We start from the raw sequence: 26,019 nt of genomic DNA, 5'->3' as shown, positions 1-26,019 counted from the left end.
TACACTATCTCGTGGACAGGGTAAGCAGCAATCTGTCATTGTATGCTTTCAGTCCTGTGTCTACTGGATGTACTGGTCTGCGCGGATAATAAAAGTGCAATCCGCACCGCATCCGCAAGTTCCTTATCCACAACCACATATATTTAAGTTTTGAATGAGAAATTAATAGTAATAGACAGTAGTACTTAGAGTTATCGTATGGAATGACATAGTTACTGTTTGGGTGCCATTTCTGCGACAACTTAACTACTTTTGACTTCTTAAATCACAGAAAATGTTCTATACCTACTCTAAGGCAGATCATTCTAAACAGGAAAGCATTGGCGCCCCGGAGCACACACAGTACCGGCTCGGATCTCGTGAGATTGGAAACGCTATTTAAAAAAATAAAATTCAATGTAACAGTATTAAATGATGAAAATACGTGTATAGAAATAATTATAATTACTAGCACATTGCATCATTTACCAACAGTTTTTTTGTACTTACTGCTTGGATGTGTCAAATTTTGAAGCCATTCATGTCAGCTGATGATTATATTATAGCTTACGCGTTCAGTCCTCGTCATTTCTAGGTGAAAGTAGTTACAGTATTAGGACTACACTGCAAAATGCTGGCGCACATGTCAAAAAGTTGAACTTCCAGCAATAATAGTTTGTATGGAAGAAATAACTCGTCTTCCGAAGAGTGACAGCAATATCAGTGGTTATAGAAATTAGGAGTCCATTTAGCTTTAGCTAACAATACGATTGAAATCTGGAACCTCACCTTTTGGCTGATTTATCGACTTAAGACCTAGCGATAAATGAAATGTCTGTTTCATTCTCAACTAAACAAAGTTTTCCACACATCCTCAACATTGGTCTAAATTACTACGACAAAATTTGCAGTAGATTTCGCAGTTAATACTTTCAATGTTAAAAAATACTTTTTTTCACAGTTTAATGGACTGAAAACGATTTCAAGATGTCTATATAAAAACCACTGTCTCATAACTTCAAATGTTAGGCACTGTTGTTCTCTGTTAAGCAATACCGAGTTACAGTTAAAATGTTCAATTTTGTTAGGAATTTCAGCTCTTATCTTTACTAATTGGCTGGTAAATAAAATACACATTATTATTTTGGATGATTTCAATATTTTGTAAGTTTTCAATGTGATCAGAATAATCTTTCACGGGCTATCGCAGTCACAGCTCGTTGGTGGTCGTGAACCATAGTTTGAAGTCCCACTTGTAATTAATTACAAGGCCCGCTGTCCGACCAGGATGTTTCATTGATCACAAAGACCGACAATGTTCGGCGGCTGCAAATGTTACTGTAGTGCATGCTAAAATTTAGGTAGGCACTTACGAGATCATCATTACCTAGTTTAATAATATTGACGTGTTAGCTGTTGAATGTTCTTGTTGCGAAGCGTAAAAACTTAAAATTGAGCTCTTTAATAAGAGAGTATTCCAGTCAACAAGCTTTTGACAATGTCGACTGGAATATTCTCTTTCAAATTCTGAAGGTGGCAGGGGTAAAATACAGAGAGCGAAAGGCTATTTACAATTTGTACAGGAACCAAATGGCACTTATAAGAGTCGAGCGACATGAAAGGGAGGCAATGGTTGGGAAGGGAATGAGACAGGGTTGTAGCCTCTCCCCGATGTTATTCAATCTGTATATTGAGCAAGCAGTAAAGGAAAGAAAGGAAAAGTTCGGAGTAGGTATTGAAATACATGGAGAAGAAATAAAAACTTTGAGATTGTAATTCTGTCAGAGACAGCAAAGGACTTGGAAGAGCAGTTGAACGGAATGGACAGTGTCTTGAAAGGAGGGTGTAAGATGAACATCAACAAAAGCAAAACGAGGATAATGGAATGTAGTCGAATTAAGTCGGGTGATGTTGAGGGAATTAGATTAGGAAATAAGACACTTAAAGTAGTAAAGGAGTTTTGCTATTTGGGGAGCAAAATAACTGACTATGGTCGAAGTAGAGAGGATATAAAATGTAAAATGTAGACTGGCAATGGCAAGCAAAGCGTTTCTGAAGAAGAGAAATTTGTTAACATCGAGTATAGATTTAAGTGTCAGGAAGTCGCTTCTGAAAGCATTCGTATGGCGTGCAGCCATGTATGGAAGTGAAACATTGACGATAAATAGTTTAGACAAGAAGAGAATAGAAGCTTTCGAAATGTGGTGCTACAGAAGAATGCTAAAGACTAGATGGGTAGATCACGTAACTGATGAGGAGGTATTGAACAGAATTGGGGAGAAGAGGAGTTTGTGGCACAACTTGACTAGAAGAAGGGATCGGTTGGTAGGACATGTTCTGAGGCATCAAGAGATCACCAATTTAGCACTGGAGGGCAGCGTAGACGGTAAAAATCGTAGAGGGAGACCAAGAGATGAATACACTAAGTAGATTCAGAAGGATGTAGGCTGCAGTAGGTACTGGGAGATGAAGAAACTTGCACAGGATAGAGTAGCATGAAGAGCTGCATCAAACCAGTCTCAGGACTGAAGGCCACACAACAACAATATGAAAATTACAACAAAACAAATTTCTTGTTAAATATTTCCTTCTTTTGCCTAATGCTACTTAAATGTTCTTGTTGGTAATAGTAAAAATACTATTAATATGTCGAAGAAATTCTTTACTATAAATATTACAATAAAAACTCACAGGTTTCAGATTAAATATTTTCATCTTCTGTTTGCTTCTGATTCAAATTCTGTAAAAGAAAGAAGCAGATGAAAAAAAAATTGTAACTAATTCATATTTTTCTCTGACAAAATTGACAGAACTTCAAACCATTGTGAATTACTAGAATCAAACATATCCAATTTACTGTTCCATCGTGTGTCTATATCTCCTTTCAATGACTTCTGAAGGCGATTCTGAAGATCAAATCTTTTAAAGAAAGTTGTGATAGTTCGACAGGAATTTATTAGCCGCTGCACGTCACTTTTCTCCTCGAGTAGTATGCTCCAGCACAGTATTAAGAATGTGTGCTGAGTACGAGAGCCTCTTGTATTGGCGAAGTGCTGCCACATTATTTGGACCTCTATCTGTAACGAACACGATGTTATTCACAGCACTGAATAAATCAAACGACCGTAGTATCTTAATTCAAGTTTAATGTTTTCTCCTCTTTTTTTAATATCACTCTCAAAATTTCTGGTACACAACACTCGATCCTCAAGTTTCACTTCATAATGAACATAATGTGCAGTCACTCCCATATAGTTTATTTTACGGTACGAATCAGTCCATAAATCGACAGTTAGTGCTTCACCTATATCTCTGAATATATTCTTCACTTCTGGAGAGACAGTTTTACGCAGACGATCGGCCGTTTCCTTCAAATTTGTGGATTGGTGGTTGGATGAGGTAGCAGTTCCTTAGCACTCACTGCACCGTACTTGGCCCCCACATCTTAAGAAACAGTACCGTCTCGAGAAACCCAGATCCACATGCAACTTCGAATGGTAAAATGTCTTTGCTGACAAGACTGATGAGTTTTTCTGTCGCGGCTGTTTTCAAATTTGGCGGAACTTCAGGAACTTTCACGTCTCTCTTGGTATTAAAATAAGTAATTATGCTACTTTGTCCAGCCTCACACGAATGTTTTAGCAAATTTGAAGATCCACTTCTGTGTCCAATGTAGGAATATACTTTTTTTACATGCAAAACAGGCCACTATATCTTTTATCTTTTCGTTGCCATCAAATACGTATCCGTTTTTTTTCTTTTCCAAATTGGCGATTTCAATTTTTTTTCCTTCACTAATGTAAAATCATCTTTTTTCACCTTACACGAAATTGTATCCATCGATATGGTGTTCATTTGAAGAAAGAACTCTCACTGATATTTGCTACGATGCACGTTGTCACTTGGCACTACAAAGCGCTAACTGAAGGCGCGGAAAATTGCAACGGGCACCTGTCTGGCAGACAGTGGGCAGGTTTGCCACCCAGAGAGCACTTCAAAGGCCACACAAAAGACACGGTCGCGGAAACGGATTAGGCGCAGGTCTCTTGGGTACAGCTACGTCGGTCGTAGCCAGGGGCCGAGGACAACAGACATCCGCTCTACCCGGGCCCTGCAAGATTTCAAGAATGTCAACAGACTTGAAGTTTTCAACTAACATTACAATATACGTACTGGGCAGATGCCTTGCTCATTATCCGCACATGACCCGTGGATATCCGCGCCGGTCGCAATTTTGTCCGCCAAGTAACAAATACCGCGGATATCCGTATTCGCGAATACCTCTAACTGGAAGGTGTCAAAGATAAGTGACTGCAATATGGTACAAGATAACTTAGACAAAATTTCTAGTTGATGTGATGGCAGCTGGCTCTAAATGTAGAAAACTTAATGTGGATGAGCAGGAAAAACAAACACCTAATGTTCGCATACAGCATTACTAATGTCCTGCTTGAGACAGTCACGTCTTTTAAATATCTGGGCGTAACGTTCCAAAGCGATGTGAAATGGAACGAGCGTGTGTGGTTCGTGGTAGGCAAGGCGAGTGATCGACTTCGGTGTATTGGGAGAAATGTAGTCGTACATGGTACCCTCCGCCACGCACCATACAGTGGCTTGCGGAATACGTATGCAGATGTAGAATTTGCAGAGGGCAGGTGAGATTCTGGGCGAAACATGGAGCTCGGTATTAATCGTCAGGCACAAACTCGTTGCTGAATACATAAAGCGGAAGACTGCCTATCTATATTTTGCACCATAAACAATGGTACGCAAACCATATCAGAAAAAGTCAGTATTTGCTGCAGGTATTTATATGTTGTTCATGATAAAACGCCTGTTAAATGCACCTCTATAAATCTCGAATTCATACCGAAATTTAATTTTGTACTTGCACGTGGTCAAGTGTGAATCTCGCGACTGCTGCAGGCCACTGAGGAGTGCGCTACATACTGTGTTTCGCGTACGTTTCATGCCTCCACCTTATGCAAGAATCCCGGTGGCTGGAGAACCGACGGTGCCAGAGACTGGGGAACACGGGGTGCGAAGTCGTTTGCACCGTTCCTGCTTCGGCAGTCCCTCATAGTGTATCCCAAACATGTCAGCGATTCACAAATGCGGTACGATTACTACTGCTAATCTCTTTTGAATGAATGACCAAATTATCCAAGACTAGCAAGGTTTCCGGAAGTACACTACTGGCCATTAAAATTGCAAACCACGAAGATGACGTGTTACAGACGCGAAATTTAACCGACAGAAAGAAGACGCTGTGATATGCAAATGATTAGCTTTTCAGAGCATTCACGCAAGGCTGGCGCCGGTGGCGACACCTACAACGTGCTAAAATGAGGACAGTTTCCAAACCGATTTCTCATACACAAACAGCAGTTGAGCGGCAACGCCAGGTGTAACGTTCTTATGATGCCTCGTTAAAAAAGGAGAAATACATTGAAATGGCTCTGAGCACTATGCGACTTAACTTCTGAGGTCACCAGTCGCCTAGAACTTAGAACTAATTAAACTTAGCTAACCTAAGGACATCACACACATCCATGCCCGAGGCAGGATTCGAACCTGAGACAGTAGCGGTCGCTCGGCTCCAAACTGTAGCACCTAGAACTGCAGGCCACTCCGGCCGGCGAGAGAAATGCGTTCCATCACGTTTCCCACTTTGATAAAGGTCGGATTGTACCCTATCGCGATTGCAGTTTATAGTATCGCAACATTGCTGCTCGCGTTGGTCGAGATCCAATAACTGTTAGTAGAATATGGAATCGGTGGGTTCAGGAGGGTAATACGGAACGCTGTGCTGGATCCCAACGGCCTAGAAACACTAGCAGTCGAGATGACAGGCATCTAATCCGCATGGCTGTAACGGATCGTGCAATCACGTCTCGATCCGTAAGTCAACACATGGGGACGTTTTCAAGACAACAACCATCTGCACGGACAGTTTGGCGACGTTTGCAGCAGCATGGACTATCAGCTCGGAGACCATGGCTGCGGTTACACTTGACGCTGCATCACAGACAGCGGCGCCCGCGACGGTGTACTCAAAGACGAACCTGGGTGCACGAATGGCAAATGTCATTTTTCGGATGAATCCAGTTTCTGTTTACAGCATCATGATGGTCGCATCCGTGTTTGGTGACATCGCGGTGAACGCACATTGGAAGCGTGTATTCGTCATTGCCACACTGGCGTATCACCCGGCGTGATGGTATGGAGTGCCATTGGTTACATGTCTCCGTCACCTCCCTCTTGTTCGTATTTACGGCACTTTGAACAGTGGACGTTACATTTCAGATGTGCTACCACCCGTGGCTCTACCCTTCATTCGATCCCTGGGAAACCCAACATTTCAATAGGATAATACACGACCGCAGGTTGCAAGTCCTGTACTGGCCTTTCTGGATACAGAAAATGTTCGACTGCTGCCCTGGCCAGCACATTCTCCAGATCTCTCACCAACTGAAAACGCCTAGTCAATGGTGGCCGAGCAACTGGCTTGTCACAATACGCCAGTCACTACTCTTGATGAACTGTGGTATCGTGTTGAAGCTGCATGGCCAGCTGTACCTGTACACGCTATGCGAGCTCTGTTTGACTCATTGCCCAGGCGTATCAAGGCCGTTATTACGACCAGAGGTGGTTGTTCTCCGTACTGATTTCTCAGGATCTATGCACCCAAATTGCGTGAAAATGTAATCACATGTCAGTTGTAGTAGAATATATTTGTCCAACGAATACCCGTTTATCATCTGCATTTCTTCTTGGTGTAGCTGTTTTAATGGCCATTAGTGTATGTGGCGTCAGATATCTATGCATGAGAAACGCAATTTCCATAAGTTACGGGCCGACGGTTTGTAGGCGTGGAACAACCGCCCGATACCGCCCCAAAATGTGTTCCAGCGGGTGAATTTGGTGGCCAGGACATCAACCCGAGTTCACTATCACGTTCCTCACATCACTGTAGCACGATTCTAGCCTCCTGAAACGTCAAGTTATCCTGATGAAAATGCCATTGCGGCTGTGGGAGACAAGAAGAATGAATAGAAGCAGGTGGTCCAGAATAATGTTTCTGTGTCACAGTGCCTTCGTTTACTACCACAGGTGACGTGGAAGCCAAGGAGAAAGTTCAACATAGCACAGCACTGTTCCACCGGCCTGCTTCCATGGAGCGCTGCAAGTTTCGCGCAGTGGTTCTTGAGCCGTGGCGCGGCTGGCGCCAGTGTTCTCGAACGGCATCGCTGCCATCGATTATAGGCTCACCACCTTTGCCTTCCGCGATTCAGGCCGGTGGTCAGGTGGTTAACGGCAGAGAAAAGAGACAGCGGAGTGGATATTCGAGCGTCGGAGGTGGCTTGTTGACGTTTACAGTGAGGCCTGTGGTAAGATACCTGTACGCTACGGGCAGGGTCAGCGAGAGATCCCGGCAGACTTGATGGGACCTCGGGTTTGGTATCGCGGTGGGGCACTGTTGTGTTTTGGGATTTTTCTGCTGCGAGGGCACGTATAGGTTCTTGTTACTGGCCACTGAAATTCAGATGTGTCTATGGCCTGACGGAGGAAATGCGTGATGCTTGCCGCTGTTGCATGTGAAAACGCTTCGTCTGCCTTGTGTCTGTGCAGTAAATTATGTGAAGTAAATAGCTGATACCACGGCGACGTCTTGCTCTTACGCGCTGTTGAACATACACTCCTGGAAATGGAAAAAAGAACACATTGACACCGGTGTGTCAGACCATACTTGCTCCGGACACTGCGAGAGGGCTGTACAAGCAATGATCACACGCACGGCACAGCGGACACACCAGGAACCGCGGTGTTGGCCGTCGAATGGCGCTAGCTGCGCAGATTTGTGCACCGCCGCCGTCAGTGTCAGCCAGTTTGCCGTGGCATACGGAGCTCCATCGCAGTCTTTAACACTGGTAGCATGCCGCGACAGCGTGGACGTGAACCGTATGTGCAGTTGACGGACTTTGAGCGAGGGCGTATAGTGGGCATGCGGGAGGCCGGGTGGACGTACCGCCGAATTGCTCAACACGTGGGGCGTGAGGTCTCCACAGTACATCGATGTTGTCGCCAGTGGTCGGCGGAAGGTGCACGTGCCCGTCGACCTGGGACCGGACCACAGCGATGCACGGATGCACGCCAAGACTGTAGGATCCTACGCAGTGCCGTAGGGGACCGCACCGCCACTTCCCAGCAAATTAGGGACACTGATGCTCCTGGGGTATCGGCGAGGACCATTCGCAACCGTCTCCATGAAGCTGGGCTACGGTCCCGCACACCGTTAGGCCGTCTTCCGCTCACGCCCCAACATCGTGCAGCCCGCCTCCAGTGGTGTCGCGACAGGCGTGAATGGAGGGACGAATGGAGACGTGTCGTCTTCAGCGATGAGAGTCGCTTCTGCCTTGGTGCCAATGATGGTCGTATGCGTGTTTGGCGCCGTGCAGGTGAGCGCCATAATCAGGACTGCATACGACCGAGGCACACAGGGCCAACACCCGGCATCATGGTGTGGGGAGCGATCTCCTACACTGACCGTACACCTCTGGTGATCGTCGAGGGGACACTGAATAGTGCACGGTACATCCAAACCGTCATCGAACCCATCGTTCTACCATTCCTAGACCGGCAAGGGAACTTGCTGTTCCAACAGGACAATGCACGTCCGCATGTATCCCGTGCCACCCAACGTGCTCTAGAAGGTGTAAGTCAACTACCCTGGCCAGCAAGATCTCCGGATCTGTCCCCCATTGAGCATGTTTGGGACTGGATGAAGCGTCGTCTCACGCGGTCTGTACGTCCAGCACGAACGCTGGTCCAACTGAGGCGCCAGGTGGAAATGGCATGGCAAGCCGTTCCACAGGACTACATCCAGCATCTCTACGATCGTCTCCATGGGAGAATAGCAGCCTGCATTGCTGCGAAAGGTGGATATACACTGTACTAGTGCCGACATTGTGCATGCTCTGTTGCCTGTGTGTATGTGCCTGTGGTTCTGTCAGTGTGATCATGTGATGTATCTGACCCCAGGAATGTGTCAATAAAGTTTCCCCTTCCTGGGACAATGAATTCACGGTGTTCTTATTTCAATTTCCAGGAGTGTATTTCGGAATTACTGAATGGTGAAGATGTCCCGCGTGTAGAGCAAATGAAGCCATTTGCGCCATACTAAGGTACTGTTTTATTGTGCTTGAATCTGTATCAGTTATATGTCCATTTATATGCCCTTCTTTAGTTGTAGAAGTTATTGAAGTGTGTCAACAGAAAGCTGCGTGGAAAGGGATGTAAAACTGAAACCCTTCCAATAAGTGAATACACTCGAACTGTGAATTACTAAAGATGCCTTTCGATACCAGCACCTACCTTGGGTAATAAGTGTTATTCGGAGGTTGTCATGGTACTGTAAATAATTATTATACACCAAATTGTTTATTCTGATTATACTAAATTGGAGATGCAAGGTCGGTTGTGTGCCGCTGTAAATTATTATTGTCTCCTCTGTGTGGCAGCCTAGCATTGTCAGTGGCTTCGATCATTATTCCTGCCATATTTCGAGTTTTGTATTCGCGGGTTTGCTTAAGTTGACACTGTTGAGTTGTAAGACCTATAAACAGGCAAGTCAAACTGAGTATTCTATGAGCTCAAGACGATATTCTATTACGTTGTGAGGGCCGTTGTGGTCGAGCGGTTCGAGGCGCTTCAGTCTGGAACCGCGCGACGCTACGGTCGCGGGTTCGAATCCTGCCTCGGGCATGGATGTGTGTCATGTCCTTAGGATAGTTAGGTTTAAGTAGTTCTAAGTTCTAGGGGACTGATGACCTCAGATATTAAGTCCCTTAGTGCTTAGAGCCATTTGAACCATGTTATTACGTTGTACCTTAGTTTGTTATAGGTTAGAAGTATTTTAAGTGTTATTAATTTTCTGCTGTTTGCTTTGTGTGAAGAGGAGCTAGTTCTGTGAAGTAGTCGTTTGTATTTTATTAGTGTGTTACGCGTTGTGCCTTTTCATGTTAATTGTTTCTAAGAAGCTTGCACGTAGCTGAAACTGACGGGGTCACAGGGGTCGCGTCCTGACGTGGTTAATAGTAGCTCTTTTTACTACGGTACATCCGGCTATCCTCCTTCAGTACATTCGTCTCTCTTATATCGTTACTACGTTTGTCGAGTGGAATTAGGGCTTACTGTAATCACCTTATTTGTTGAAGTTAAGTATCTCCCTTGCCAGGGCGCGAACCTTCGTGGATATAGTCGTATTCTCATGTGTAAAGATTGATAGTGTTATCCATTTGTTCTCGTCACATGTATGATTATTTATCTTGTTATATTTAATGTCAGTAAAATGTGTTAGCGAGGTCCGAATTGGGACGTTGTATACTCCTCTTGTGAAAACAAATTTAAGTGATTTTATTCCTTTTTTACGTAGCCTTTAGATGCGTACATTTTGTCTCCAAGTTTGGTGTTTTTATGACTTCCATGTTAATTACAATTACAATAAAGGTAAATTTGGCAAAGAAGGGTTTCGTGTATTTATTAGTCGGGTAAGTGGACCCTAAGTTAAGTGCAGGAGCCCTACCAGTTCTCATGGATGACGGCGCATCTGGACACGACATCGAGCTGGAATGACACGAAATGTATTTCATCTGACCAGACGATACATTTCCACTGATCCACGGTACAGTCTCGATGATCCCGTGTCCACTGCAGTGGTAACTGACGATGTCGTTGCGGCCACATGGGAACACGATGGGGTTGTCGGGCTCGGAGCCCCATGTTCAACACTGCACACTGAACGGCGCACTCCGGGGTATTTGTCCTCGCACCGGCATTGATCTCTGTCGTCAGATCTCTCACAGATCGTCGCCTGTCCTGTTTTACAGAGCGGGTAGGCCTCCTACATCCACCTTTTACGATGAGGCGCGGACGTCCAACACCTCGTCACCTCCTCCTGGTTTCACCCTGCTTCAACCGCTTCCCCATAGATGCTCACGACTGCAGCACGAGAACAGCCAACCTCCTTCGCCGTTTCCGACGTATTCATTCCCATACGCCAGGCAGACCAATTTGCTCTTTCTCAGACTCGCCTATGGCAGTGGATTTTCGCATTACATCCCATATTGTCACTAGAATAATTTCCTAATCGTCTCTGCTCTGCGTAGATACAGGACTATGAATGATTTATTCGTTTTCAAAGCTTCACATATTTTCCTAAGGGTAGCGAGCACCAAAGTAGTATAAATTATTCTTGTAGTAACCCTTTCTTCTTTAGTCTGGACTATTTTAGTAGATTACTTCTGTAATAATATACTTTTTTAGTAACTGCTGGAGAGCACAATTTCTGTTTACTTCTTTACTTGTAACTGAAGTGGTAACGCCTTTTTACTAAAGAAGTAAGCCATTTCTGCACACTGCTGGCACGTGCATTACGTTCCCTCTGGGAATATATTGATAGTCTGCAGACATTATTGCATCACTTTTTGCGTAATTCATCGATATAATTCAGAAACTAGAAAGGGTTATTAAATTGAATTATTAAAACTGGTAAAGATAAATGCTATTGTACTAATTAATGATAAGATCTGTGTATTATGAAAAGGAACGTGTTTTAATGAATGGATCTACCGTTAGCCCCGCCGTCTACAGCTACCAACGTCCAACTAATTTAATCGCCAGTTTGAGATACGAGCTAGAAGCAATATGGAGGTAGCCAAGAAACGTTCAAAAACATACCACAAAATGAAAAAGAGCGGTTTTCTGAAATAATGAAAAAGTAGATAACTACTATTGAAGCTAAAAAGCACGAGGTCAACATGCTAAAAAGGAAAAAGGATGCTTGGAAAAAATTACACGTTGAATACAACTCAGAAGCTCATAACAAAGATCACAAGAGCAGCTTAAAGGAATTTGGAAGGACATGAAAGCGAAAGCCAATAAAATGCAAGCTAAATGTAATCGAGAACAATTTCAGACTGGCGGTGGAGTAGGTGAGACAAAAATCGACGATATAAGCCAAATGGTTGTTGATATGACCCCACACGTTTTCGAGGAGTTAACGACAATGACACACCTGAAGATAATGTGATACTTTCAAGAAACTTTGGTGATGATAATTGCTCCGAAGGTAGCAATGAAACTACTGAAGGTCATAAAACTCGGCCTGCATTCTCTGGTGGGATCTTAACAGAAGATGCTTCCAGCAAAAGCGGCAAAGAACATCGGTTGTAAAGCAGACCAGCTTCAGTCCTTAAAAATGTTTTTAATACGAGAGGAATACAGTGCAAAAATGTTATTAATAGAAAGACAAAGAGAAATCACGGAAGAAGAGCATAACCTTAAAATGGAAATTATGACTAAGCTCAAAAAAGTAACGGAGCAAACGTCAGGTTGGAGTTCTTCAGCCAATGTGCACGACAAATTTGGGTTTTCGTGAATCAATGATACAGTATTAACAAGTATAAAACATCTTTTATTTCCTTGATATTTTTTCAAATGGTTAATATATTCTTGTTTCTTGTATGGAATAATATTTGTGTTTACTATTTCAGCATCGGTAGTAATCTCTGTTAATACCAATTCCAATATTTATCTGAATTTGAAATATTATAATTTTTTTTGTTTAGAAATAGGTACATTGTATGATTTTGTATCTCAATTAAGAAATAAAATGAGAATGTTAATCCCCTAGCAAAGGAAAAAAAGAAAGAAAAAAGAGCATAACTATAAAATTACACATAAATAAAATGAATCACTTTTAACTGCAGTAGTGACAATGCGGTGGCTTATTTATTCATTTAAGAAGGAAAAATCTTTACACTGACTTCTAATTTTACTAGCAAACTACGTACAATTTTAATTAAGTACAACAGACCTTCTGACAGCTTGGACTGCAGCATTTGCTTCTGGCTGAAATGTATATTGTTCGATGTCATTCACCTACACAGCAGCCACAATGACATTCTCACACGTGTTTCGTTTAAGTCGCGTTGTTTTAGTGAGACTTTGGAAGGACAAAGTATGAGTATATATACACCACCTATGGCCCGTATGACATTTGGGAATCCACAAGTTCGATAGAATTCCCTTTTGTTCTTTGATATATTTTCTTGGCTCTCTGGCATGGACACATACAGTGGCTTTAAGGCAATTAAACTTTTTATCGAATTGTTTAAAGCTCTTCTAGTAGTAGTACGATGGATATTTATGAGATCCCTTGCTATAATTTGGTAAGTACCTGTGAGAAAGATCCGCAGTCAGCAAAGAAGTTGCAGCCTAGGAGACAGAGTACGGTTCCTATCAGAATTATGCTCCAGTAACGGCTCCAGCATACCAAGCAACAACTCAAAAGATTCCTTACGAAACCCAAACAGCTCTTTCCAATCACTGTCGCTATACATCAGAAATGGGTCTCTTCTCTCCATTACAACCCTCTTTCTTGGAATGTTCTTCTCTTCCTCCAACTCCATATATTCTTCGCTGTGCAGGTAATCCAAAGAATTCGACACTTAAAACTCATAACTCAAAGATCTCACCTTACTCTCTTACTTTACTCCAGTATTTTTCAATCTTTTTGAATACGCGACCCCTTTCCAAGTAAAACTATTCTGGCGACCCAGAAGCATAATAAAACTACGTCAGTGATTTCAAAAGCAATGTATTTAATATTCTTTTTATTGATAGTATACTGATCGCGATATCAAATGCAAAATGAAAAGAGGCTGCAGTGCTCTGTGGGGAGAGCTATAATTATATTCTTTGCCGCGGTAGAGGAGTGGGGGTGAGAAGGGGTCAGCGAGGTTACAGTTGCGCGTTTTCGGTCATTACAATCAGTTGTCCGAGTACGCCAGCAAGTACGGACGTGATTATTGTCTTCGCGCTTCGCTCTGAGCAAGCATAAAATGGACAAGTTTCTTAAAAGATCTGTGAAGCCCTCCACGTGGCAGTGGCGGAAGCGATTTAAAAAAACCACTCTATGACGACAGTTACCTGAAGTATGGATTTTACTGTCATGAACAATAAACCTCAATGTGTAATTTGCGGTGAAGTACTGTCACGTGAGAGTATGAAACCATCAAAGCTTTTGCGTACCTCTCAACCAAACATTCCAAGGAAGCTGATAAACCGTTGGACTTTTCGAAAGGAAACTGAAAACATTTAACCAGCAGCAAACTACTATGATTTGGGTAATAAAATAATAATGTTATTTGTTTATTTAAACTAATATTAATGTTTCCAATTTTTTATTCCTTTTTCTGCTTTAACGATATTTTTATCTGATTTTAGGAATCCAGCATCAACGAGGAAGCATTACTAGCTAGCTACCGAGTCGCTAAAGCAGGGAAGCCGCAAACAGATGTAGAGAATCTTATTTTGCCAGCAGCCCTGGATATGTTAGGTACGCAAAAGGTAAACAAGCTAAAAAGCATACCATTTTCTGATAATACCATTTAACGCAGAATAAACGATATGGGCGGTGACATTTGAGGACAGTTAGTCGAAAAATTAAAGAAGAACCCACATTTTTCTCTGCAGTTTGATGAATCTAATGGTGTTTCAGACTGTGCTCAATTTATAGTACTTATGCGGTTTGACGCAGATGGAATTATCATGGAAGACATTTTATTTTGCAAAGCACTCACTGCGAACACTACTGACCATTTTTTGTATGATATGTTTTTAGAAAGCACTCGCAACTATGAGAGTGGACAATAAGTATCGTCAGTTGTAGTGATGGTGCTAAAGCTATGGCTGACAGTAAAAGTGGGCAAGTCGAGAAATTTTTCGTGGACATCCTGTCTTCTTCATCGACAAGCTCTTGCAGCCACGATTTTAACTTCTGATTTAAATGATGTGCTTAAAGAGGTGATCAAAGTTTAAACTCTATTAAAGGTAAAGCGTTGCAAACTCGACTGTTTAGGATCATTTGTGAAGACATGGGTTCGTTCCATCAAAATCTCCTTTATCACACAGAGGAAAGATATTAACACGAGTTCTGGAACTAAAAGGTGAATTGATAACGTTCTTACAAGATTCTAAATCTGGATATGCGAGTTACTTTTGTGACCCTTTTTGGCTATTAAAATTAGCATTTCTCGCGTATCTTCTTAACCGCCTAAATATTTTAAACAAGGGCCTCCAAGGGAAAAAAGAAAACATTATAGTAGCTAAGGGCAAAATCAAAGGATTTCTCGCAAAACTTAGTTTGTTGTCAAAGTATTTACAAAAGATGGTGTTTGAGTCTTCCCCTTGTATTCAGACGACTCTCGGAAAATCCCTTGTGTTCAGACGACTGTCTAAGAATTGCAATGGACGAGTCCGTGGTTCTCAAATTCCTTGCTTCATACAGAGCTCGCATAATTTGGAAGAGAAACTTTTGCTGTGCTGCTGGTTGAGATGTTCGTGAAAGTTCTGAAGCTCTTCTTCTCCGTGTGGCCAGCACAGCATAGTTCACTTTACCATGGAGATAGAAAAGAACGGGGTATTGGCTTTTCTTGACGTGGAAGTTTACCGTAAGCCAGAGGGGAAACTTGGATACAAGAGTTTATAGGAAGCCCACCAACACGCACAGGTACTTGCATGCATCCTCCCACCACCATCCTACGCAAAAGAATTCGGCCTTGCAAACTTTAACTACGAGAGCCTACAGGATCAGTGATGAACACAACCTGCAAGCTGAACTACAGAACCTCTGGTCCATTTTTGGAGCTAATGGCTACGACATGAGGATGATACACAAAACCATGGCGCCGAAGGAGGAGGGCAACAGGGAAATGCAGAACGAAGCACAGAACACTGTCGTGTTACCATATGTACAAGGGGTTACTGAACGTTTGGGCAAAATTCTCCGCCGGCAGGCATTAAGCCGATTTTTCGTGGTAACAACAAAATAAAAGACATTCTGGGCTCAACGAAAGATACAATTGACAAGTTTCATGCCACCGAAGTTTATGGAATCGAGTGCGAATGTGGACTGGTGTATGTAGGTGAGACTGGGAGTCCAATAAGCACAAGGTCAAATGAACGCGAGAGATTTACACGTCTCAAACAATACAACAAATCAGCGGTGGCCGATGATCAGGAACAGTAGGATGGAGATCGAATTTCGAGAGGCCCTCGTACTGGCGACACAGCCGTTTAGTTTGAGAAGGAAGATTAGAAAGGCTATAGAAATAGCTAAGCGACCCACAATATGAATAGAGAAGACGGGCGAGCTGTGACAGCTTTGCGGAAGGACAGCTCTCGCAGAGCAACAAGCGCGCGGTACGCCACAGCGGTGGAGGGTACACGGAGCGTTGACGCGGCCTAGCCGATACTAAGCAGTTAGTAAACAACGCAACGCTGTAGTCGCCGCTCAGTCTCCTATTTGCCGATTTCCACCAATGGCAAGCAGTAAAGGAAGCTCCAATGGAAAATGCCCATTTCCACCAATGACAGCACGCAATGTAAAGACCAATAAAATGAACTAACACCCTTCCTCACCACCCTCACATCCAACGACTTGCACTCCTCCATAGTATATAAGTATCCAAATTAGTGCGATGACAATGCAGTATACCACAGTGGCAGAAACAAACTATCTAACCTAAAGTCTACAAGGCCACCTAGACAAGTGACAAAGTGGTGCAATCTGTGGAAAATAAAGATCAATGCATACAAATCCCAGACTATCTTATTCAGCCACAAAATCAAACGCCCCATAGTGAACATCACACACAACGACTAGGTACTACCCTGGAAAGAAGGAGTTACCTACCTAGGGCTAAAACTGGATAAAAATCTAACATTCACCCATCACATTAGAGAGGCTAGAAACAAGGGCTCCGCCCGGCTCTTTCAGTTATATCCACTCCTGAAAGGCAGGGGACTTACAGTACCTAACAAACTCTGGAAAACCGTCATCCTGCCAGCCATACTCTACGGATCAGAAGCGTGGAGCATGGCAGCAGGCACCAATCTCAAACAGTTGGAAATTATCCAAAACAAAGCCTTCCGAATCGTTGCGGACGCTCCGTGGTTCTCGAGCAACGAGGAGATTAGAACAATGTTAGAACAGCCCACATTCTACCATCTCATAAAGCAAAAATCATTAAAATTCTATGAATCATCCAACGCATCACCACACCAACTCATCAACTCTCTGGGAAGGGATGACGACCATGACCAGAGCGCACCAGTCACTACCATCCATCGCCAGTTCAGGCGATAGTCATAAGTACTCATACGCAAACATAAAAATTACATAATCATAGATCTACCCAGGGGAAAACCAACCCCTAGCCAATACCGCATAACCCCCGAATCCGCACCACCAAGGATCATTTCGTAAGACAGAGCGTCTTTCAAGGACGCTGGCTCTTCACACACATCATGGGTATAGACCCAGCCATTTCATTCAGCAGTTAGCAATACACCCTGAGAAGGAGTCTTGCAACAGTCGCCGAAACGTCGGAGTTTTACAGATGACAATGCGGCCTCAAACCCAGAAGAACTTTACTGGCGTTCAGATACACTTCGGAATGCTCAAATAGCACTTTCTGACAGACCGATTCTGTCCTACCAGTTGCTCATCAGGACAAACATACAGGGTGTTCGGCGAAAGAGTTCCTGGTTTCGAAATAACGTACACGAAAAGTAAAATATATAGAAGAGTGCAACAGACGAAACGTTTGTTGTGAAAGTTGGAAGAATTTTACACATATGTTTCGAAACAGTTAGAAAAGTTGCTAACAGATGGCGCTGAACAATGAGCAGCTCGTAAATGATTTGTGTGCATAATTGAACACGTCCTCCGAACAATGAAGTTTGTCGTCACATCCTGTAGCGTCTCAACGGAAATGACTTTACATGGCACACAGATCGCTGATTCAAGCTGTTGTGTGATTCACTGATTCTGGTAGGCTTTGTCTTTCAATACGGATCGCTGCGATCTATCGCTCTTACGTGGGGTGCTTCAAAATTTCCAGTCACCCTCGCATGTAGCGTATTTAAGTGTTTCTCGGCCGTATATAAGAATCGGTTTTACTTTGTAGTTTCTTAGTATTTTACCATTTCCCTTTTTTATCCTGTTTTTAAAAAAGTCAACTGACGTGATTTACGATACGAGTTCTGTCCGCAGCAAATCACTACAAAGGGCACAGCTGACAGAGGATCTTTCCCATTGTTACTACACACTATAGTTTCTAAAACGTTTCATTCACGTATGGAGCACGAGAACACCACGTACCTAAATATTAGATGCACGGAAACATTTGTCTTCGCAGTTCCCACACAACGATATGTAGAGTCCTTGTTTAACACTGGTTCCAGAAAGTTCGCAAGTTGGCTTTTGCAAGATAGCCTCTGCCATTTCAGATTTTTCAGCATTTCCGTGACCTGTGATCATTCATGCCACCCTTCTTTGTTTAAGTTTCATATGGAGTCAATCAAATGTATCATGTCCTTTATTAGCCCTACTTGGTATAGGTCCCACACATGCGAGCAACGCTCTAGGAGAGATCGCTCGTTTGTTTGGGAGCGATGCCCTTGAAGACTGACAAAGAACTCGTTAAATGACGACATTTCCTCTTTTGGCTGTAAGTGTTTTTATTGTGTTATTGCAATTTCGGCCTATATGGCACTGCCAAGCAAAAACTTCGATGCAATGTTACGGCACTGAAACTGGTTAAAAATGACATCGCCTTGATTGTAACAGGATCAACATCTCATATCATCAACATGAGTAGCATGGTGCGTGAACTTTTATTATTCACATGCTCTGTTACTATTAAGGGAGACTACGAGGCCGTTATTACTTTTAAATGTTTTGCTGCTCGTGGTCTCGCGGTAGCGTTATCGCTTCCCGAACACGGGGTCCCGTGTTCGATTCCCGGCGGGGTCAGGGATTTTTCCGGCCTCGAGATGACTGGGTGTTGTTGCGTCGTCTTCATCATCATTCATCCCCATTACGGTCCGAGGAAGGCAATGGCAAACCACCTCCACTAGGACCTTGCCTAGTACGGCGGTGCGGGTATCCCGCATCGTTCCCCTATGCTCCGTCACGGACTATGGGACTTCATCATCATCATCAAGCCGTAGCATGACGCCGCATTTTATGGTTGACAATGGCATATAGCCCGAAATTTCAACAGGACAATAAAAACAATGTAACAGCCGAAAGTGGAGAATGCCGTCACTAAAGAATTTATGGACTCAAAATACAATAGTCGATGAACTGAAATCTGCCACCTGCTTTACTTATGCTTGAGAGACTACGTGATCATCGAATTTCGTACACACTCAGATTATTTACATTCAGGTATTTCCATGAATCCATAGATTCAAATTGTGACTCATTGATACTGCAGTCGTAGGGCACTACGTGTTTTTGCGCTTTGTGAAGTGCCAGTTTACATTTCTAAACATTTAACGCAGGTTATCATTCTTTGCACCATTTTGGAATCTTGTCACGATCCCAGTTGGTAATTGTGTCGCTTTGTTCACATAATATTTCATTGGAGATAACTTCATCGACCGATGTTACTACTTATATATTTTGACAGGTTGTCAATATACTGTACATCTTAACAGTAACGTTACTATGGAAGTACTCAACAGTGTATTGGCTGTTAGGCTGACTTTAGTTTAGTAGTATTTTACTATTGCTCCCCTTTTTTTCTGATGATCTATTTGTATGAAAAGATTCTGATATCAATTGCGTCAACTGAGGCTGTAAATATACAAAAACAGCATTTAGTTATGAAGATCTTTGCGTAGACGCCTGCCTACACACTCCAGTTTCTTGATGTGCTGCCGAAATTCACATAAATGGGAACAATCTTAATGGTGACTACGACTAACCGCTCAACAGAGCTGTGTATACGGTGTTGTAAGCACGAAAGTCTTAACACGTATTCAATGCAAATGGTAGTTCGGACGGCGGTATCTGCTGCAACACCAATGACTCAACTCATGTAGGAGGTGGGCGTGGATTCTCCAACTATACATCGTTATTTGGCGCAAGAGTCTCTTCTCTTCATGGCGACATGACTCAGTGACAGCAAGCCTGCTATTTACAGTAATCAGTTTTACTCCTGACGATGAAGATGGTGTAATGTGCGAAAGGGTGTTTTAATTCACTGCTGACGCTGCCGTAATATCTACAGGGCGTTATACAATAATCACGTTACTTGATTTGAAGAGAGAAGTTTTGCCAACAGAAATTACAGCTCCCTTCTTACTACAGACGACGACATAGAAAACGACTAATCACTTTCGTACAGAATTAAATATTTTAATAAAGATTGTTGGAGACTCGAGCTACAGTCATACTAGTCACATCCATGCGATGGTTGAGGCAAATAATACTTTGACCAAACCCTTCTCCTTTAATTTTCCATCGACAGTTAATGACTGTAAAACAATATTGGAATACCGTACACAAAGCTTATGTACTGATCGCCTGGCGCGTCTACCACAGGTGACAGGGCTACAAAAATTAAGCTATATTTCATCTTCCACGCACAACAGTTTTAGTGACACACATGTTACATGAAAGGGTTTGGTTTCTACACGTGCGTCCAAGTCACCACCCTACACTTTGCCATGTGTTGCCAATTTCATGGATGATTATTTAACCTTCTCACCCTACATCGAATTCTACACACAAAAATGGGATTAATCGGACATAAACAAAATCACGCAAACGAGTGCCCACACACGAACTCCAGCCGAATAAAATATTGGTTAACTGTCCATGTTCACAAGGGAACGTAGGAGAGGGAGGTTTGGTCTAAGGAAAGGCAGCCTGTTGACGATTTGAAACACGGTAACACTCATATAACTGGTAAGACATCTGAATTAAATGCCATTGTCAAAAGTAATCATGATGACAATCGCCGATGACTATGTGCAGTCATCTGGTATATATATATATATATATATATATATATATATATATATAATATATATATATATATATATATATATACCAGTAATCGTGGAAATGATGATAAAATCCAATGTTTCCTATGACCACAGACAATACTGCTTTCAAGCTACACTTACACATCTCGGGTGTCAGATTATTTTTCCTTCTTAAGAAGCCAATGGACTTTTGATATTAGTTTTTAATTGACCTCTGGTGGTTTACTGATCAGTTATCAGGTAGAAATGCATCTCGAATCCTTTATGCATTTGAAGCGCCCGGAGGAAAACGGCTGTCAAACCTGACCGCCTAACGACAGCTGACCATGCTGACGGCAATGGTGTGGTTGGTGTAATGAACTTTTTTTTTCCAGCATCCGCCGATAAAAATATGGTGGTGAACTTCGCAATGCGAAAATGGAAACCATGCGATTAAAGTACGATGAACTACATGTCGATCTACTTACCGTAACAGTAGCTTCAGAAAGCAGCCAAAACCTCTACACGTAGCTACCTCTCCGGTGTACGTGACTGTCATTGTAGCAGAAGGGCTGGTATCTTCGTATTGTTATAGGGGCTTTGTAGCGTACTGTCACACAGTAGTAAAAAGGCAGTTTTGGTACATCGAACACTTGCTACAGCGGTACGAGAAGTAGCTACTGCAAAATAATCAGTGATTGCCGTGAACAGCAACAATGTCACACGGAGAGTGCTTTAAACTGAGCAAGTAACATTAATTTATGCTGCCGCACTTCCCTATTTACGCGCTTAATAACAGTACCAACAAAGATTTCGATCTTACGATAATATATTGTAATAAATAGTCACTGACAATTTTTGAATTTGTTTCACAGACTGCGGACGTGCAACGACGCCTTCACGAACACTATTCATTAACATGCACCACGCGTCCTTAGTCAAACACTTCGACATTACACCACAAACACATCCGGCGGCGTCTGCCGGTTTACTAACCTAGCGACCATCTCTGGACAGTTTGGTCAAAGAGCTCTATCCGAAGTGATAACATAGCGTGGTGCGCCTGGCGCAATCTGTCGCGCGGTGGAAGAATTACGTATATTTGTAAATGAGCTTCCGAAATTATCGTTGGTGGATCGCATGTAAACATTTCGTCACTGTTGTTGTGTTTTATCAGTGGCTAAGTGTTGGGGATAAAACGCGAAACACAGCAATTTTTATTAACTTATTGGAACAATATTTCGTAGTACAAATTATTTGGTTTTCTCCGATTATTTTCGTTTTGCCGATTTTAGATGTGTCATATGAAACAGGGTGTGTGGCGAAGTAGAACGAATGTGGATACAACGTAAGTATCTACAGAATTGTGAGAACCGGAGAGAGAGAGAGAGAGAGAGAGAGAGAGAGAGAGAGAGAGAGAGAGAGAGAACTAAACGTAAACGAAGTGTGTGCCATATCGTTGTGAACACAGCCCCAAAGTATTCAGCTTACAGTGTAAGACAAAATGAACAGTTTCAATATTTTTTTGTCTTTTAAAAACTGGCTAATGTAGAATTCTGTGTAGCTAAGAATTTGCAAACCGAATCCGCTATTGTTATTAGACATATAGTACAATTGAATATGGCATTCAGTAGAGAGTAGTTTGAATTGAAAACATCGATCTTGAGCAAAGTTGTGATGGCCACACATTACGTGTATTACGACACGAATTTTTCGTAAAACTATGCTTATTTGGAACTTCAGTAGTTTGATGTAAGTGGCATCTCCCTAATAATTAACTGTTAGCAGCACTTCATTATAGTACTAATGTATTGAAAAGGAATTACATTCTTTATGTGTTTTCACCAATGACTATCCTTTTTCTCCTACATTTCACTCATTACTGTTCAGTTTCCGGCAGCTGACAGGTATGACTTTCTCTTTTTCAGTCATGGCCTATTATAGGATGGTAGCAACTTTAGAATGAGAGTTGTGGCTATGGCCCATTGTCCTTTTTAATAATCTGTGGAACAATTTGATTTATACCATATGTCAACAAACTCAGTTTTGTGAGGCAGCTTACGTTGTCGTGCCTCTAGCAAGCTCACTAAAAATCACACGCAGCCACAATATATCTGTTCAGTAATTGTTAGTTTTGTCTTTCTGTTTATTGAAGTGACACCACAAGTTATGTGATTAAAGAGGTGCAGTGCTAGGAAAGTGCCTAAGAATTACGTGAAGACTGTCATTTTTTGATTGGCACTGTAAGTATTTCACACTGCAAGTATTTTGTGTTAGCCTACTTCCAGACTGTTGCAAGTATTTGGATTTGATGTCACTATTACATTTTGTATTTAAATTTCTCCACATGTTATTGTTAATCAAGATGTTACTCATCTAGTCTCATGAGACTAAATGGAACTTGTTTTCAGCTTGGGAGGTGGGAATGTCCAAAGTATATTAATCATGTAGAAAAGATGTAAAATTGTGACTTGTTGAACTGCACTACATGTCTCTTGTCAGATACTGTGTTATTTGGCTTGTTATAGATGGTCAGCTTTATGTGGCACTGTAAGCTATGGCATTTTTCTAGGTATCAGGCGCAAAATGTCCATTACAAGCTGCTCCCTTCACAATGTTCTCTTGGAAACTTGTTAATCTGGATGTGCGCTCAGTGACAGCGCACCAATCCCTGTTAGATATGAAAGGTGTGATGCTGCTCAATTCCTGTCACTTTTGGTTAGGATAGGACTAACTGGTACATAAACACAACATCACTGTCGGAACATTTGTTATTGGTGGATGATTTCATTACCAACTGATTCAAGTTCTACACATTCTACAGCACTCAAAAGTAATCAGCATGCTGTTTTAAGGACATGAGTAATATTTTGTCTGGTGAACTTATTTTTAAGCCAATTATAGGTCTTGGTGTTGTCACCTGCAGTTTAGGTTCTCTGGCAAAAGATCTTGTTAATGAAGATTGTGTACCGAGTGTTGTGGGAATGTAACTGTTTTGACCATAATCTCAACTATGCAACTGAGCATTAGATAAAGCACGCCACTAAGAATGCTCCTCACACTAATGTGAAAATGGTGGCACTCTCTGAGCAGTAAAAGAAACAGTGGATGAAGCATTGTGTTCATGACATGAGTGTTATTGATACTTCACCCCTCACTTGATTTCACCATACATGGCATGGTCGACACCATAATGTTTCCAGTAATATGTTGCTTGCATGGCTAATGTGTGTAACCAAGGCATTTTCTGGCCAGTCACTGTGTTTCCAAATGTTGTCATTTGTTCTTTTTATGGTAAATGTTCTCAAAAGATGGAGCTACTAAGCGACTACACACATAGTAGAAGCAGTAAGAACAAAAGGTACTCCTACAGATGTGGTATGCATAACAGATTATTGTTTGGAAGTCATACAAATTGAATTGATGCACCTAAGTAGATAGAATTTAGCATCACATAATTGAAGCGGCCAGCGGAAGAAAGTACTAATCCACAACAGAATATTTGTGGTATTGCTTATTCTGTATTTGGTTATATTTAAAGACAAGAACATAAATATAATTTATGTAGCATACAGTGGAAAATCCATGATGGAATAATGACACACCACTCACACACACACACACACACACACACACACACACACACACACACACACACACACACACACGCGAGACCACTGTCTCATGGTGCTGAGGTCAGAGAGGACTGTTACTTGATTAGCAATCATTTGACTCTGGATCCCCACTGTAATGTTATGTATACAGTGCTTTTTAGTGGTGCATAGGGAACTGCTTGTGACCAGTGTGGTATGCATTAAAAAACATTACCCTACATACATTGGCAGGCAAAACTTAGTTGTGGTATCGATAGCCACGATGCCATGGCATAGGTGCAAGTACTTAAGTTGACACTACAAGCGACACCGACGATAGCGCCCTCTAGCAGGCGCTGTGCAGATCTAAAAGCTCACTGCAGATTCTCCCCATTTGATCAAGAGCAGATGGCCGGGACACTTCGCTTGCTATTGAGACTATGTACTAATTACGATGGGCCTAAGACTTTGCGCCTCATTGCAAAGTTATGTAACCATGTATTAACTTGTTTTTTGCCTATTTAAGTTGAAACGCAGTACCGATGTGTCTTACCTTTTCCTGCTCCTACTCACTTCCTGCATTTGGCCAACCTTTCAGTTTTCAGGAGCAGACCCACATGCCGAGAAATGGTAGATTATAGTACAGGAGATAGCCAAAAGAAAAACACTATGAGACAATCAGAAGTTACATTTTTATTTAAAGACAATAATTACGCTGAAGTCATGTGGGACATGGTTTGTAACAGTGTGTGTGGCAACTGCTGGATGGTTACTGGTGCATGTGGACATGATGCAATAAATCTCCCCAACACATCCCATATGTGGTCAGTGGGATTTAAGTCAGGGAATGGGCAGCCCAATCATCTCATCCCAAGAGCTTCTCTACCTGGACTATTCAATGGGGTCACATATTGTCATCCGCAAAAATTAAGAAAGGGCTTGGTGCACACCAGAAAAAATGGACACGGGGGAGTAGTATAGTGTCACAAAAACATTGACCTGTGAGCATACCATGTTCAAAGATTGTAGTGCACCCATGCAGCATTATGTCTCCCCAATGGCATAATACCTGGTCCACCAAAACAATCATGTTCAACAATGTCCATAGACATGTTACATATTCCCACTTCTCGCATACGAAGGTATGTCCAGAATTGCTGAATATTATCATTGTGGTGGTCCAGGTGTGAGTAAGCATAACATTGTGCGGATGTACTGACCTCCCAATCTTTGAACGCAGTACACTCATCCCTCAGTGTCATTGTGACACTTTACTCCTTCCTCAGGCGCACCATTTTGAGGTTGCATTCAGCCCTGATTATTTATTTTTGATGGCAATGCATGAGCACATTAAAACTGTGCAGGTGGTGCTCTTGTAATGAGAGGGTATTCAGTGATTGGATTGGTTTGCCTGTTCCGACTTAAATCCCATCAAGCACATGTGGATGTGTTGGGGAGACATTGCAGTATGTCCACAAGCACCTTGAAGCATTCAGTTGTTGTCAGCCACACAGCTGGAGGAATGGATCGCAGTGCCACAAGAAAGCTTGTGGGCCAGCTA

The 26,019-nt window shown here is 42.3% G+C and overlaps 1 protein-coding gene and 1 long non-coding RNA gene across 2 annotated transcripts in view; one reads left to right on the top strand and one right to left on the bottom strand.

Moving 5' to 3' along the window:
• The window catches only part of LOC126354176 (bestrophin-2-like), a 441,938-nt gene extending 419,996 nt beyond the window's left edge, over positions 1-21,942 (bottom strand). Inside the window, exon 1 of the mRNA XM_050003615.1 lies at positions 21,354-21,942. Within this exon, the coding sequence (XP_049859572.1) occupies positions 21,354-21,424 (71 nt within the window). The 5' untranslated portion in view covers positions 21,425-21,942. The remainder of the gene's footprint in view (positions 1-21,353) is intronic.
• Positions 21,943-21,981: 39 nt separating this feature from the next.
• The window catches only part of LOC126354179 (uncharacterized), a 52,826-nt gene continuing 48,788 nt past the window's right edge, over positions 21,982-26,019 (top strand). The window contains exon 1 of the long non-coding RNA XR_007565275.1: positions 21,982-22,213. This is a non-coding gene — a long non-coding RNA (uncharacterized LOC126354179). The remainder of the gene's footprint in view (positions 22,214-26,019) is intronic.

Source organism: Schistocerca gregaria, chromosome 3 (genome assembly GCF_023897955.1).
Source record: "Schistocerca gregaria isolate iqSchGreg1 chromosome 3, iqSchGreg1.2, whole genome shotgun sequence".
Taxonomy (NCBI): Eukaryota; Metazoa; Arthropoda; class Insecta; order Orthoptera; family Acrididae; genus Schistocerca; species Schistocerca gregaria.
The sequence above is the reverse complement of the archived record's forward strand: the minus strand, read 5'-3'. Positions and strand labels throughout refer to the sequence as shown.